The sequence below is a fragment of the Entelurus aequoreus genome, linkage group LG07, assembly GCF_033978785.1.
Source record: "Entelurus aequoreus isolate RoL-2023_Sb linkage group LG07, RoL_Eaeq_v1.1, whole genome shotgun sequence".
NCBI lineage: Eukaryota > Metazoa > Chordata > Actinopteri > Syngnathiformes > Syngnathidae > Entelurus > Entelurus aequoreus.
The window spans coordinates 79,187,325-79,202,336 of record NC_084737.1 but is presented as its reverse complement, the minus strand read 5'-3'; the positions used below and the strand labels follow the sequence as shown (position 1 = coordinate 79,202,336).

The 15,012-nt window shown below is 36.5% G+C and overlaps 1 protein-coding gene across 17 annotated transcripts in view; it reads left to right on the top strand.

Annotated features, from left to right (window-relative positions):
* The window catches only part of ubr4 (ubiquitin protein ligase E3 component n-recognin 4), a 56,632-nt gene that overhangs the window by 9,378 nt on the left and 32,242 nt on the right, over positions 1–15,012 (top strand). For 12 of the 17 annotated variants that reach the window (XM_062054577.1, XM_062054582.1, XM_062054580.1 and 9 more), the window contains exons 8-32: positions 48–172; positions 335–459; positions 3,825–3,884; positions 3,971–4,161; positions 4,358–4,457; positions 4,556–4,693; positions 4,878–4,995; positions 5,499–5,540; positions 7,231–7,418; positions 7,501–7,657; positions 8,107–8,192; positions 8,837–9,006; positions 9,100–9,379; positions 9,467–9,599; positions 9,723–9,802; positions 9,889–10,017; positions 10,134–10,316; positions 10,415–10,537; positions 10,612–10,841; positions 10,974–11,092; positions 11,176–11,273; positions 11,365–11,522; positions 11,639–11,845; positions 11,916–12,017; positions 14,771–14,871. In XM_062054577.1, coding sequence (XP_061910561.1) covers positions 48–172; positions 335–459; positions 3,825–3,884; positions 3,971–4,161; positions 4,358–4,457; positions 4,556–4,693; positions 4,878–4,995; positions 5,499–5,540; positions 7,231–7,418; positions 7,501–7,657; positions 8,107–8,192; positions 8,837–9,006; positions 9,100–9,379; positions 9,467–9,599; positions 9,723–9,802; positions 9,889–10,017; positions 10,134–10,316; positions 10,415–10,537; positions 10,612–10,841; positions 10,974–11,092; positions 11,176–11,273; positions 11,365–11,522; positions 11,639–11,845; positions 11,916–12,017; positions 14,771–14,871 — 3,443 coding nt within the window. The remainder of the gene's footprint in view (positions 1–47; positions 173–334; positions 460–3,824; positions 3,885–3,970; positions 4,162–4,357; positions 4,458–4,555; positions 4,694–4,877; positions 4,996–5,498; positions 5,541–7,230; positions 7,419–7,500; positions 7,658–8,106; positions 8,193–8,836; positions 9,007–9,099; positions 9,380–9,466; positions 9,600–9,722; positions 9,803–9,888; positions 10,018–10,133; positions 10,317–10,414; positions 10,538–10,611; positions 10,842–10,973; positions 11,093–11,175; positions 11,274–11,364; positions 11,523–11,638; positions 11,846–11,915; positions 12,018–14,770; positions 14,872–15,012) is intronic. The other 5 variants (XM_062054585.1, XM_062054581.1, XM_062054584.1 and 2 more) reach the window with 2 other exon arrangements.

The following is a 15,012-nucleotide window of genomic DNA, read 5'->3' as shown; positions in this document are numbered from 1 at the left end:
CAGTTCCTGGTGTAAAGTGACTAATATTGTTACTGTCCCACACATAGATTTCATTCACTGGTGATCGACGTAACTATGGCTTTGGACACCCTCTCTCTGCCTGTACTGGAACCATTGACACCAGGCAGACTACTGGACATGACTGTGCTGGCTTTGAGCTGTCTCTATGCTGGTAGCTTGACCATTCATATTTCACATGATAAATTATCTTATCAAAATATCAGTTGTTTTATGTAGTCATCCGGGGCAGTGTCATTAGCACACAATGCATATCTATTCATGCTAGCACAGTCCCTTACCAGATATGGGTAAAAACAAACATTTGTGTTTTTAGGTGTGAGCGTAGCCACCTGCATGGCCATTCTGCAGGTAGGAAGCGGCTTGCAGCTTCGCTCTTCCTCTACTGGGACTAAAGAGGAGGACTATGAAAACGACGCTGCAACAATAGTCCAGAAATGTGTGAGTTTTATTGCTATGATATTTTTCGTTCATTTGTTATATAATAGGGCTGTATTAACTGGCAGCTCGGGTTCAGTTCAAAACTTGGGAGACCAACATTTTTGCAGCAAATTCCTTAAGACACTATAATGCAATCATAAAGATGATCTTTTACCAGCTTTTTTGCAGAGGGTGCTTAAAAACAGCAAAGCGTTCCTGTGAGGAGGGCCGCACAATTTGGATAAAAAACCTAATTGTGATTTCTCTCTCCAAGATTGTAATTCGATTTGCGTTTTTTTATATTTTATACATGTATATGAATAAAACTGCAACAATTAACGAGTGAAGGAAGACATTTTACATTCAGACTGTCAATCAACATATTTCTGTATGAAGGTGTCACACATTAAGTAAATCATTGCATATTGTTTTCATCATTAAAAACAATATGCAATAATTTACCTATAGTAAATATTTGGCTTTATTCAGAGACTCAGAGCTTCTGTCTACATCATGGTCTTAATCTGAGGAAATAACTGCTAAAACTATACAGTGTTTATAATGTAATGTAATAACATAACAATAATGCAAGTAATCAAAAAGGATATGTGTACAGCTCCACTAATGGACATTGGAGTGTTACTTTCAAAGGCAAAATTAAAGTATTGCTAGAAACATAATTTTATATGGGACTTTATTGTATTATATGTATAGTACATGTTCCAAAAAGCATAAAACACCACCAGAATTAGAGATATTACAAGTCAAAGTGATGAAACTTAGTGTTACGCTCATGACTTGGTGTAACTAAACATTACCCTATAAAATGAAGGCAATTGCATTTTATTGATATTTGAAATGTATTCAATGTTTATAAATGAATATCTAAATATACTAAATGTAAAAAAGGGAATAAATATTAAAAATAAGATCATTAAATGAAATCTAGTTTGGTTACGCCATCATGAGCGCAACACAAGGTTGTAAAAGTTTCAACTACAATTCTAAATAAGATGTCGAAAGCAAACTGAATTCAAATACACACAGGTTAAAGATTGATCAATACCTATTTAAATTTAGTAATACATAAATATGATGATTTATCAAAATATAAAATAAATATACCTGAACAGAACGCTCATGATGGTTACACCAAATCCTTTACCATCACTATATATATTCAAATACAGCCTCAAAAGCAACATGTATTGAAACAAAACAATGCACAATATGATATGAATGATATGGGGCAAAGACAGGAGACTTTATTCTTTAGGCCACCCTTAAAAAATGTTGTGTTTGCAATTTCCGACTCATAACATTTAGGGTTGGGTCGGTAGGTAGGTAAAAATTTTTTTTTTTATAGCTTTACTGAATAATACCTGTTAAATATCTTTAATTGCATAAAAAATGACATCTAAGAAAAATTGGTGACAAGTGTAGACATAGATCAGATGGTAAGGAATTGCCTCTAATCTGGGTTTATACTTGGAACTCAATAAATAGGAGAAAATAAATATTTAGAAATATTTGATAGAAAAAAAAAATTCACTCCTGGACAGGCCAATAAAAACTTTTGGGGAGGCAGAAAAGTAGTGGTTCAGTTGGCAATTGCAAACAAACAACATTTTAATTTAGGCCTTATCAAAACATAAAATGTTTTGTTTTATGAATATAAATCTATCTGTGATAGTAATCTGGGTTTATTGTGTATGAAATTAACATAATTAATCATTGACATACGCTCGAAATAATTACACAAACACACGGCATAGACGCTCGATATACCGGTATTGGCGTGACTATCACGGACGTATGCAAATTGAATAATTCGAATTATTACGAGAACTACACAAGATTTTGCAAGAGCAGGGAATATTTAAAAAGTACTATTAAAACCAATTTGAATGCGAGTAATGTAAAATATGCAACTAAAAGCAGCGACAAGAAACAAGCTGAAAAAATAAAGAAATTTAAAATTGTTAGCATGGGTACCCAACTTTGATTCAATCAAAGTACACATTTTCTTTAGTGACTAAAACAAGAGGTTAACACATCGATAGAAAATTGATATATAAGTATTCACTTACCAGCAAAACTATCCGTTGATTAATAAAATCCCATTATTTTCCTTATTTCCGTCTGTGACGAACGCTCGGCATAAACTTACCGGTAACACCAAATCGTCAACATGTTGTATTTATACCCTAAGCACGGCGGATGAATATCGTTTATCGCACCATGTGTTTACATGTTATGATCAGTTATACGTTTGTGATGTGTTACACAATTCTCTGCGGGTGAAACAATTCCCTCTTATAAAGGCATAATTCAGAAAAGATGTTATTGTAAAATAGGTTGTTTATTTCTTATATAAATTATCAAACGATTAGAACTATTTTGCGCGTGGATGTTTTATGTAAAACTGTTGTTATGGGGTAGTTTGAAAATAGAAATTGGTTACACAAAATAATTACGAATGGATGCGTTTTTCACCACCGGTTTTGATGAACTTTGCGATTTCGGTGGATGCTACAAAAATACTTCTATATGTATTCATATTTCATCAACAGAATATGAATTGTTAATAGACTGACCAATTCATTTAAGCTGTATTTTTCTTGCATAAACGGGAATGGGGGTAAAAAGTAACGCATGAATCGCGTTTTTCCAAGTTTTTTGGGCCTTTTTATGCTATTTTCAAGCATTTACTTTTTATTATTGTTGATTTTAAATGGTCAAACTAATGCATATTATATATGCATGCCCTAGTAAACAAAAAAAAGTCACTTATTTTGATTGTTACATTTTGAAGTACATTTGTGCAGGTGGGTGCGAATGTACCCATTACCAGAGCTGTGCACATATACACGTTTATTTCTCTGTAGAATTGTTTATCATTGTATTGGAAAGTAAATAACTTTATCCTAAATAAAAATAAATAAATAAATGAAATTAACTCTCAACCTTGTAAGCAAAAATGTAACTTAAATTAATATTCAACTTCTTAAAATGCATTTTTTCCGAGTTGAAAAAATACTTTGCGTTGTCTTTTTTTGTCATGTGTCATATTTTTTTCAGCTGATTCTTAAAAACACTGGACTGCTGTCATAGAGATGATCTTTGATTAGATATGTTTGTAGTCGTTAAAAACAGCATAGCGCTTCTGTAACAGACCAACTAAATAGACTAAAATCAAATATCTACGGCGCTGGTTCCCTGAAATATACAAAATAAGACTAATAGTGAAGGGTGAAGTTTGGCCCCCCAGTCCTTAGTTTCTGTAAATATGGCCCACAAAACCAAGTTAGTTGAATATCCCTGTTACATAGAACATATGTGGGGAAAATAAATCTGTATTTTGACACTGATGTATTTTTCTGTAGTTGGAGATCTACGAAATGATTGGGCACGCTATCAGCAATTCTCGTCGAGCTGGAGGAGAGGTGAGAGGGAGACTGTAGTTTTGGCAGTGCCGCCTAAAGAATAATACGTTACTCATTCATTGCTGTTGATATTTTGTGTTCTGTAGCATTATCAGAACTTCCAGCTGCTCGGAGCGTGGTGCCTTTTAAACAGTCTATACCTGATTCTTAACCTGAGCCCCACAGCCCTGGCAGATAAAGGCAAAGAGAAGGATCCATTGGCGGCCTTGCGTGTCCGAGATATTGCCGCACGCACCAAGGATGGTGCGGGGTCACCTAAATTGGGTCCTGGCAAAGGGTAAATGATGATTACATAATATAGGGAATTTATACAGTACATGAAAATGAGGGTGAATAGTCATATAATCATCATAGCAGCCCATAAGAATGGCTAAAATGCATTGTTCATATATAAGGCAAGTTCATTTATAGAACACATATCGTACACAAGGCAATTTAAAGTGCTATATTAATTAATTTTATTTTTTTTCAAGACACCAAGGATTTGGAGTTTTGTCAGTAATCTTGGCCAACCACGCAATCAAGCTTTTAACATCACTTTTCCAAGATTTGCAAGTTGAAGCTTTGCACAGAGTAAGTCAAGAACCAAAGTCGCTTCCATATCAATACAAGGTGCTTTGGTCATGATTATTGAAGGTTAACTCCAACCCATTTTCATCCTCCACTTATAGGGTTGGGCGAGTGATGGACCACCAGCTGAGCTCAACATCATGGCACAGAGTACTTCTATCCAGAGGGTCCAAAGGCTCATTGACTCCGTACCGCTGACCAACCTGCTCTTCACCCTTCTCTCCACTGCCTATAAGAAGGTATTGTCACCGATACCTGCAATTCTAACTCATGATTGTTATCACAGTAAATAGAAATGCTCTTCTGTTGTTTGTGGCCAAAGAGACAATTGGTTAAAAAAACAAAACAAAAGAACCCAAAAGAAAGGAATGTCGTGCTGTATATCTTCCAAACATGACATGCGTTTTGTTTGTCTTCCATCAGGCTTGTGTGCTCCAGCGTCAGAGAAAAGGGTCAGTCAGCAGTGATGCCAGTGCGTCCACTGATTCCAACACCTACTATGAGGATGACTTCAGCAGCACTGAGGAGGACAGCAGCCAAGGTAAGGAATTCGTTTTGACGGAGCACTAAGCCGTCCCTCAACTGAAAAGATCCTGCATATCATGCCTCAGGTTTGCAACACAACAGAAAATGATGCCTTTGGTTACTGTGTTACCTGATTTCTGAGTTGTAAATCTATTAAGTCCTTCGCACCTTTGACTGTAACTTCACTTTGAATCTTTTTATTGAAATCATACAGCAGTAGTTATTGGGACATTGAAATAAAAAACATCTCTGTATGCACATTGAAAATGATCACTTTAGGAAATACTGTGTCTCGGTTGCTTTACAGCTCGACCAGTTAATCTCCAAAGCCAGTCTCCATCACAGTGTAAAAAGCAGTCACCGCTGGGTTTTAGTCATTGAGTTAGTGTCAGTACGGCAGTCATGTTTATAAGAGCAGTTAGGGGGGTAAAGACATGCGGCAAACTCACAAAAATGTCATTAACATTTTTGTCCAGTCATCCTATATGATAGCGCAGTTGACAGTGTCTACTATCTCAGCAGAGAGAAGACAGGAGAAGACATGTGCAGCTTGTGTCTCAGGTCAGCAGTTTTCTGTCCTCAGGTCAAAGACTTGGTGTACACTTCACTGTCCCGCACTCATTTTGTTATTGTATGTCTCACTATGTAGGCTATGAGCTACAGCCACATTAGCTAAGAAAAGAGCCACAGAGGAAAGTACTTTGGCAAAATGACAGTTGTGTGGAAGGTGCATTTTCTTCTAATTGGCTTAATTCAAATAATACTTTTTGTCAAAGAGGTTCATCTGTGGTTCATTGTGCTTCAAAGGATAATACCAGTGGTCTTATCATGTGGGTCCTCCATACAGTATTTTAGTTATTTTTTAAATTATATACCCACTGAGTGCTGAATTTTCTACCTCTGACTTGTACAGTCAATTGCTTTCACTGTTTCACATTTAAGGTAAGTTATATCACTTAAACAAGAGCTATTTTCGTCACACAGTTTATTTTAAGCACATTCCCTATTTTATTTTGCGAACATAAAAAATGTGGCAGCATTACCTAGTTATGGCTTCATTATTTGATCATTAAATATGTATGTTTATGTGCATTCTGTTATGGGTTATACATGTTTAAGATGTTGATTGCAAAAAACAATAGAACCCACTTGAAAATCAGTGGTATTATTCTTAAATATGATCAATTCCAGTTGTGCTTGTACTGTGCGCTTAGGCATAATATGCTGCGTCTCGCTGTCACCTGACGACAAATTTTTTTTTGTCGCATGCCAATGTGAATAGTTAAACTATGAGTTTATTAGCTAGAAAATTGAATTTGTCTGTGGAAAAATGTATAACTATATCAGAAAACTAGTAGAAACGTTGATTTGCACAGCAGATTTTTTCATGTTTTTTGCCCATTTATAATCCATTTGGGAGGTACTAAATATTAGGAACAATGGAGTATGCTTCATCAAAAACATTGCGTCAGTCTCCATCAGATGTGGTGTAGCTATTGTATGACAGATTTCTAGTTAAATCTTAACCCCTGAGTACTAATTTGTTTTGACTCATGGTACTGAAGCATGAAAGTAGAATTTGCATTGTCAGCTATACTTTCTGCATAGTAATGCTGCTTGCTTTTTTGATTTCAGTTTATGTAACTTTTTCTGGAATACATTTTATCATACAAAAAGTGGGCATAAGAAGGGTTTGTCTCATTTGCCTCTTTTGCACAGATTGTGTTACATTGTCTTAAGCGGGTACATCCTGTCCTCATGCATGTTTTCACATATTAATAACGGCATAACGACACCCAAGCATGTAGATTCTTATGGTTCTTTGATTTCCTGTAACATTGTCATTTACAGCGCCATAGACACAATGCGACTGCTACCTCCTGTATTATCAACATTGCATCAGTGTTACATTGTTTTGAACAAGTATATGTGCACTTTGAATGTGGAACATTAAGGCCTGTATTTTTTTATAGACTTTGGAGGAAAGAAAATGATAATGATCACCATCCTGCATGTGTTAAGTAGTAATAATAAATATGAAATGAATTAGTGTTGAAAGTAAATTCTCTGAATGTCATTATATTTTTTGTTTAGCGATGTTCACCAATAGAAAGCAATATTATTTATTATTATTGTAGGCGCCACAAAATGTCAAATCTGATGATTTCACCACCACATTCATAAATACCTGAATAATCTTAAGACATTTTCTTCATTATCAAATGGTCATAGAATGTGTGTTCCATTGCAGATGATGACAGTGAGCCCATCCTGGGACTTTGGTTTGAAGAGACTATCTCACCTACCAAAGACAAAGTAGCTCCTCCTCCACCTCCACCACCCCCTCCCCTGGAGACCTCTCCCAGGCTGAAGAGCCCCAGCAAGCAGAATACAAGCGAGAATGGCAACATTTTGGCGGGTCGTAAAGATCCAGAGCTTGTAAGAATATATTATTTCCATATGGCATTTCAAAGTCACAGATCAATGAAAAGTTTCTCATAATAATCAATTGTTATGCTAGTTCCTCAGTTTGGCCTCCAGCATTTTGAACTTCATGACCACTTCCATGCTGAAATCCAGGAACAACTTCATCCGCAACTACCTGAGTGTGTCTCTAACAGAGCAACACATGGCAACCTTGGCCAGCATCATAAAAGATGTGGATAAAGATGTGAAAGGTATACCATATACGTGTATAACAAAAAATAATATCATGCAAAGGTTTGTTTATTCCAGCAATTAGATTTACAAGGTGAAACTAATAATACAGTATGTCTTAGGCTCATTTTATGCAACTCAAGATATATCAAGCCTTATTTTGATATAATTTTGATGATTATGCTCTACAGCTTATGAAAACCTCAAAATTAAAATCTCAGAACATTTGGGTTTTTTAAAAAACTAAGCCATCAAAATTATAACAAAAAGCTTAACATACCTCTCTTTGTATGCAATGAGTTTGTATCACATATTAGTTTCACATTAGAAGTAGAATTGCTGACATGAATGAACAATTGCACGATATTCTGATTTATTTTTAGTTTCACCTGAATATACCGGTACATAAACATGTTTTCTTATGTTGGTATATACTTCCAAGATTTGATACATGTTTTTTCTCCCTTAGCATCATCAGATGAGGCATTTTCATTAGCGCTGTATCACTTCAACCACACTTTGGTAACATCAGACCTGCCATCCCCAGCCCTGCAAGTAAGAGGAATTAAATAATGCAACTACTGTTAACCTTTTGATATACAGTGTATAGTTTGCACAGAAGCATAACTGTAGTGCAAATATGATAAATAAATGATAAATGGGTTATACTTGTATAGCGCTTTTCTACCTTCAAGGTACTCAAAGCGCTTTGACAGTATTTCCACATTCACCCATTCTCACACACATTCACACACTGATGGAGGGAGCTGCCATGCAAGGCGCTACCAACACCCATCAGGAGCAAGGGTGAAGTGTCTTGTCCAAGGACACAATGGACGTGACTAGGATGGCAGAAGGTGGGGATTGAACCCCAGTAACCAGCAACCCTCCGATTGCTGGCACGGCCACTCTACCAACTTCGCCACGCCGTCCCATATGATGAATTTCTATCTATATCTTGATATCACACGTTGCAGGGTATAAGTTACATTGCAACACAAATACCTTGACAAAAATGGTCAAGCCCTGTGCAGTTACTGTCTTACCCCTGATCTGACCATAAGCTCATAGAGTTGTTTGGTACAGTTCTCCAATATTGTAGTCCGTCTAATCACTGTGTCCCATGTCCATATTGCCATGATATCAAACACATTGTGGTATACATGAAGTGATACCACTTTTGCTCTTGTCTCTTTTAGAACACCCTCCTTCAGCAACTAGGTGTTTCACCCTTCTCAGAAGGTCCTTGGCCTTTATACATTCACCCTCAGTCACTTTCAGTCCTCTCTAGACTCCTCCTCATATGGCAGCACAAAGCCAGTGTCCAAGGAGAGCCAGATGTGCCCGAGTGTATGAAAGTCTGGGAAAGGTACTGTTACATTACTGTTATTGTGCGCAGAAAAAAACATTTGCAGTCTTTTTTTATTTACTTTGCCACTTTGCTGTTTTGTTTCTGCCATAGATTTCTGGGAACGTTGAAGCAGCACACAATTCAGGGATCTGTTCAGGGAGAGGATGACCTTAATGTGGAGCACCTTCAGCTTATGCTACTGCTCTTCCACAATTTGTCAGAGCGTGGCCATAGAACAGTACTCACGTTGGTTACCCAAGCCATCACTGAAGTGGCACAGAGTAGAGACAGCCAGCTGAAGGCTGTGCCCCTCAACCTTGCTCGCCTGCTGCTGGTTTTTGACTACCTGCTGCGACACTACTCCAAGGCTCCCTTGTACCTTTTTGAACAGGTACATCCTATATTCCTTAACATTTTACTGTGTATGAGTTCTGGACCATTTAACATAATTAATTAAACTTCACCTTATTATTTCTAGGTGCAGTACAATCTCCTCACTCCTCCATCAACTGGACCAAGTTCTCTGAATGATGGCAGCAAGCGCAGCAATCTTCCGCTTTACTATGGCTTTAGAGAGGTGGAGGAGAACTGGGCAAAGCACAGTTCAGCCAGTGAGTGGAAATGTTTCACTCACAAGCCAAATGTTTCAAGATTTACAGAACATTTCAAACTTGATGATGTTGGTACTTGTCTCAATGACAGAGCAAACAATATTGTTTTTGCCCCATTTCTAGATTCAAATGCTCAGCCAAAATTCTACTGCGTTTTGTCCCCTGAGGCATCTGAAGATGACATCAGCAGACTAGATAGCAAGGTGAGACCGCTTTGCTTTTTAATATGTATTTGTCTTAAGGTATTGTGACTAGAGCTTTGAGTGTCCTCTGTTTTTCCCCTTGATAGGTATTTTCAAAGCTGTTCAATGGAGCAGTGAATTACGATGCACTTTATGCTTGGTTAATCTCACTGCTGGCAGCTGGCTCTCAGTTTGACACATCAAGAAGGCAGGAGAACAAACCCATCACTCCTATGGTGAGAGCAAACTAAAAAAAATCTTAAGATGGAATGGAGGCGCAAGCTTGTGTGAAATAATTCTGTCAATGGTTTTAAATGTGGTTTGAAACAAATAACACAACTGTGTGTTGCAGGAGGCCTGTTCCCTTCAGTACTTTTTCCTAGTGCTGTGGAGGATCCTGGGGGCTTTGCCACCTTCCAAAGCCTACATGGAGCAGCTCAAGTCTGGGTGTGAGGATCCCAGTGAAAGTGACATCCTGCACACTTTGCGATGGTCCTCGCGTCTTAGAGTGCCTATTTATGTGAACTGGATCAAGGTTTGCTGAGTTTAAGGACTATATATATGAAATATTAAAGATTGATTGCTGTAGGTGGAAATTAATAGTCTCCTTTTTGTGTATGTCATCTTTGGTAGGAACACTTGGTGAAGCAGGGAATGAAAGCAGACCAAGCAGCCACTTTGATTGAAATGACTGTCGCTAAGTGCAGCACAGTTAAATATGATGTCGAGCTGGCGGAGGAGTACTTTGCCAGACAGGTAATATTAATCATCAAGAATAAACAATGCAGTCCAAACCAATTGTTTATGGAACTGTTATTCTCACATTGCAGATTTCAATGTTCTCCAGTGTAGATCCAAATGTTATTGTTCAGCTCGATCAGCTGCCCTCACTACAAGCCATCTACACGCTAGATGCAGTCATCTCTAAAGTGCAGGTCTCCCTGGATGAACATTTGTCAAAGGTTGCCATTGAAACAGACGCTCACAAGTCGTCAGAGATCACAAAGAACTTGATGTCTGCCACGCTACAACTTGCAAATGTCTACACAACCTTTACAAAGTGAGCTTTGTCTTTTGGTTCTATGTGCTAGGGATCCACATTTCTAATTTGGCTTTTGAGCTAAACAAGTTTGGTAAACCCTGTTGGGCCCATATGAAAGATTACAAATTTTTAAACGCGGAATTGTCTCAGGTCCTATCTACTAATAAACATCCCAGAGGAAGGGGAAAACAAGCTGACAGATGCCAAGCTCCAAGGTTATGCTGCTGTGCTGTCCATCGGCTCCACTCGCTGCAAAGCCAACCTGCTGGGTATAATATAGGAGTAGCATCAGTTATGTAAATTAGACGTCAAATGCACACTTTAACGTCTTATTTTAAATAAACCTTTTCAGGGCAAAATATTATGCAGAACTTACCACCAGCTGTTCAAACGATATGTGAGACATGGAATGGCATCCATACCAACGAATTCCCCAACATTGGATCTTGGGTATGTAATCAGTTTAGAATTACCACATTATTACCATATTCAACAAATTTGCAATTGTATGACTTCTGATTTGGCTTGTTTACCCTCACAGCGAAATGCATTTGCCAATGATACCATTCCATCAGAGAGTTACATCAGTGCTATCCAAGCAGCGCACCTAGGAACTCTGAGCTGCCAGTCTTTGCCTCTGGCATCCTCTCTGAAACACATCCTGCTGTCTTTGGTTCGCGTCTCCAGTGACCTTATTGTGTAAGTGATAGAAATATATGATCTGTAAATGTATTATATTATTGATATTATGTTAATATCCTCAATGTTCTTGAATTATTCCTTTTGCTAATTTTGCTGCTTGCTTTGTCTTTCAGCACAGAGGAGCTGAATCCTACACAAATAGTGCAAACCTTGATGCCCCTTCTCCTGGAGAGCAGCACTGAGAGTGTGGCAGAAATTAGCACCACATCACTGGAGCGCATCCTTGGTCCGTCTGAGTCGGACGCCTTCCTCGGACGCATCTATGAACGTTTGGTGACCGGGTGTTATAACATCATTGCAAATCACTCAGACCCCAACAGGTAATGTATATAACATAAAAGTTGAAATTCCATTTGTTTAAGCTCTCTTTTCTTGACCTCATGATTCCAGTGGTTTGGATGAATCTGTACTTGAGGAGTGTCTTCAGTACCTTGAAAAACAACTGGAGAGCGTACAGGTCCGCAAAGCCATGGAAGAGTTCTTTTCCTTCAGGTATTTTCTCAACTGATGATACAATATGACTTTACTGCACATGAATACAATATATTCAGTCATCACTAGGGTTGTAACGGTAAACGGTATAATGATAAACCGCGGTAAAATTCCTGACAGTTAGTACATAAAAATTGTTATTACAAAAAAACTTCATTTATTAATGCATTTTAGGCAATACTGGTTACTCCCTGGAAACAAAGTCACAGCAGCGCTGGCACATGCGCACTAGCGTTGTTTGGCTTGAAAATCATGGCGGAACAAACTACTGAGACTTTGCAATGGAGATTTCCCCTTGGAGTAAACAAAGCCAAGGACTTGGTTTAACTTCATTTTCCCTCGCTTCATTTCCGTGGAGTCTCAGCGTGCGTTTAAGAGTGCGCTGCTGTTTTTAGATGGAGACAGGTGTGGACAATATTGCAGACAGACGCATATGTCCCAAACAAAGTATGCAGCAAAGGAGAAAACTATTTGATGTTGCTTTTATTTTCTCAATACAGCGTCCATCAGCTGTAACTGAAGAGTTGATGACTTGAGGAAACATGCAGTATTCAATGTCTGGAATGTTGCCAAAACTTGTTTATAAAGTCTTTAGTTTGTTTACTAGGGTGTTCACTCCCTTTATTTAACTGTATCAGTGTTCAAATCAAATCAATACTAGCTATAATGTTTTATCATCTCATCAAACTGAACGCCGGCAGTGAATATTGTGTATTCGATGTGAGAGGTATCACTTCTGTTTATTTTTGTTGGCCAAACTGTTGCCCTGAACAATTATTAGACTTATTTATTAGACTTCATCTTCATTAGCCAAACTGCTTTGTGTTAGGGCTGCAACAACTAATCGATTAAAATGCGTTAAAATGTAATATCGGAAATTATCGGTATCGTTTTTTTTATTATCGGTATCGTTTTTTTTTGTTTTTGTTTTTTTTATTTGTTTTTTTTTATTAAATCAACCTAAAAAACACAAGATACACTTACAATTAATGCACCAACCCAAAAAACCTCCCTCCTCATTCACACAAAAGGGTTGTTTCTTTCCGTTATTAATATTCTGGTTCCTACATTATATATCAATATATATCAATACAGTCTGCAGGGATACAGTCCGTAAGCACACATGATTGTGCGTGCTGCTGGTCCACTAATAGTACTAACCTTTAACAGTTAATGTTACTCATTTTCATTAATTACTAGTTTCTATGTAACTGTTTTTATATTGTTTTACTTTCTTTTTTATTCAAGAAAATGTTTTTAATTTATTTATCTTATTTTATTTTATAATTTTTTTTTAAAAGTACCTTATCTTCACCATACCTGGTTGTCCAAATTAGACATAATAATGTGTTAATTCCACGACTGTATATATCGGTTGATATCGGTATCGGTAATTAAAGAGTTGGACAATATCGGAATATCGGATATCGGCAAAAAGCCATTATCGGACATCCCTAATTAAAATCCATTATTAAAATAGTAGCCGATTAATTTAGTCATCGATTCATTGGATCTATGCTATGCGCAGAGTTTTTTTGTTTTTTTTTAATAATAAAAAAAAAAAATATTATTTTTTTTTTAAATAAACCTTTATTTATAAACTGCAACATTTACAAACAGCTGAGAAACAATAATCAAAATAAGTATGGTGCCAGTATGCTGTTTTTTTTCAATAAAATACTGGATAGGATAGAAATGTTTGTCTCTTTTATCCGATTATTAATCGAAGTAATAATCGACAGATTAGTCGATTATCAAATTCATCGTTAGTTGCAGCCCTACTTTGTGTTCTATATTGATATCAAAAAGTAAACACCATGTTTTGTTTTAGATTACTTATTTTTTTGATGTCACAAAGGTATTTCTTTAAAAAACATTCATGTTACATAGCTTTTTGTTAATGTTTTATTGTGTATACTTAATTCCTGTCCGACATTTCTGCTCAAACTTTTAGGGGATCTGTCCCTATACAGCATCCACATGTACATATAAATGTACATAACTTTAAAAAAATACCTCCCTCTATCAAAATGTAAAAATAGAGATAAAGGCATCATGTAATGAGAAAAAGCTAACACATTGATATTATTAATGAACAAAAAAAAATACTTGTCTTTATATATATATATGGATAACATTTATCTATAACCTTTTTATTATACATTACATAATGGTATAGCGTACACACCTCTCTCCAACACTGTTTTACCTAATAATCATGATTTCAATATTGATAAAATTGCCATAATTGGCAGCCCTATGTAAAAGACTAGATCTCATACATTAACAATATTTTTGTCTATATGGACAAAAAGTGCAGTTATGTCTTATGGCGATCAGGTGCTATCTTTCAAAATTCTTACATTGGTTTTTATTGTTGAATCTTTTATGTCCATAAAGTGGTATCTTGCACAATTTTCACATTTATTGTAGTTATTTGTTATTTTTCGGCCATATTACTTTGTTTATAATGCATTTGTTGCTTTCATATGTACATTCAATTTCTACTTGAGGTCCATGAAACAGGGTTTTTATCTACAATAATGTTCTTCTACAAAAGAAATCATTTTGAATGTGTTGGTTTTTTAAAATTAAACGTGGTTAAAAGATTACAGCATAAATACTTTTTCAAAATTTTGAATACAATAAAAAATACTGCAATAATAATAACTGTGATAATTTTGGTCATCATAACCGTGATAAGACATTTTCATACCGTGAAATCCCTACTCATCACGTTCTTTTCTTTGCAGTGGTGAGCTTGTCCAAATTATGATGGCGACAGCCAACGAAAACCTGTCTGCAAAATTCTGCAATAGGGTGCTGAAATTTTTCACAAAGCTTTTCCAACTAAGTAAGTCTGCTGATGTCACTTGTCATATTATATTTTTTATATTTTTATTTTATGTGCTTCAAATGCATTAGGTTGCACATTGTATATTTAAAGTACCTGGCATGTGTACTAAGCTGCTAATTGACATTATTGTGAAGTTAG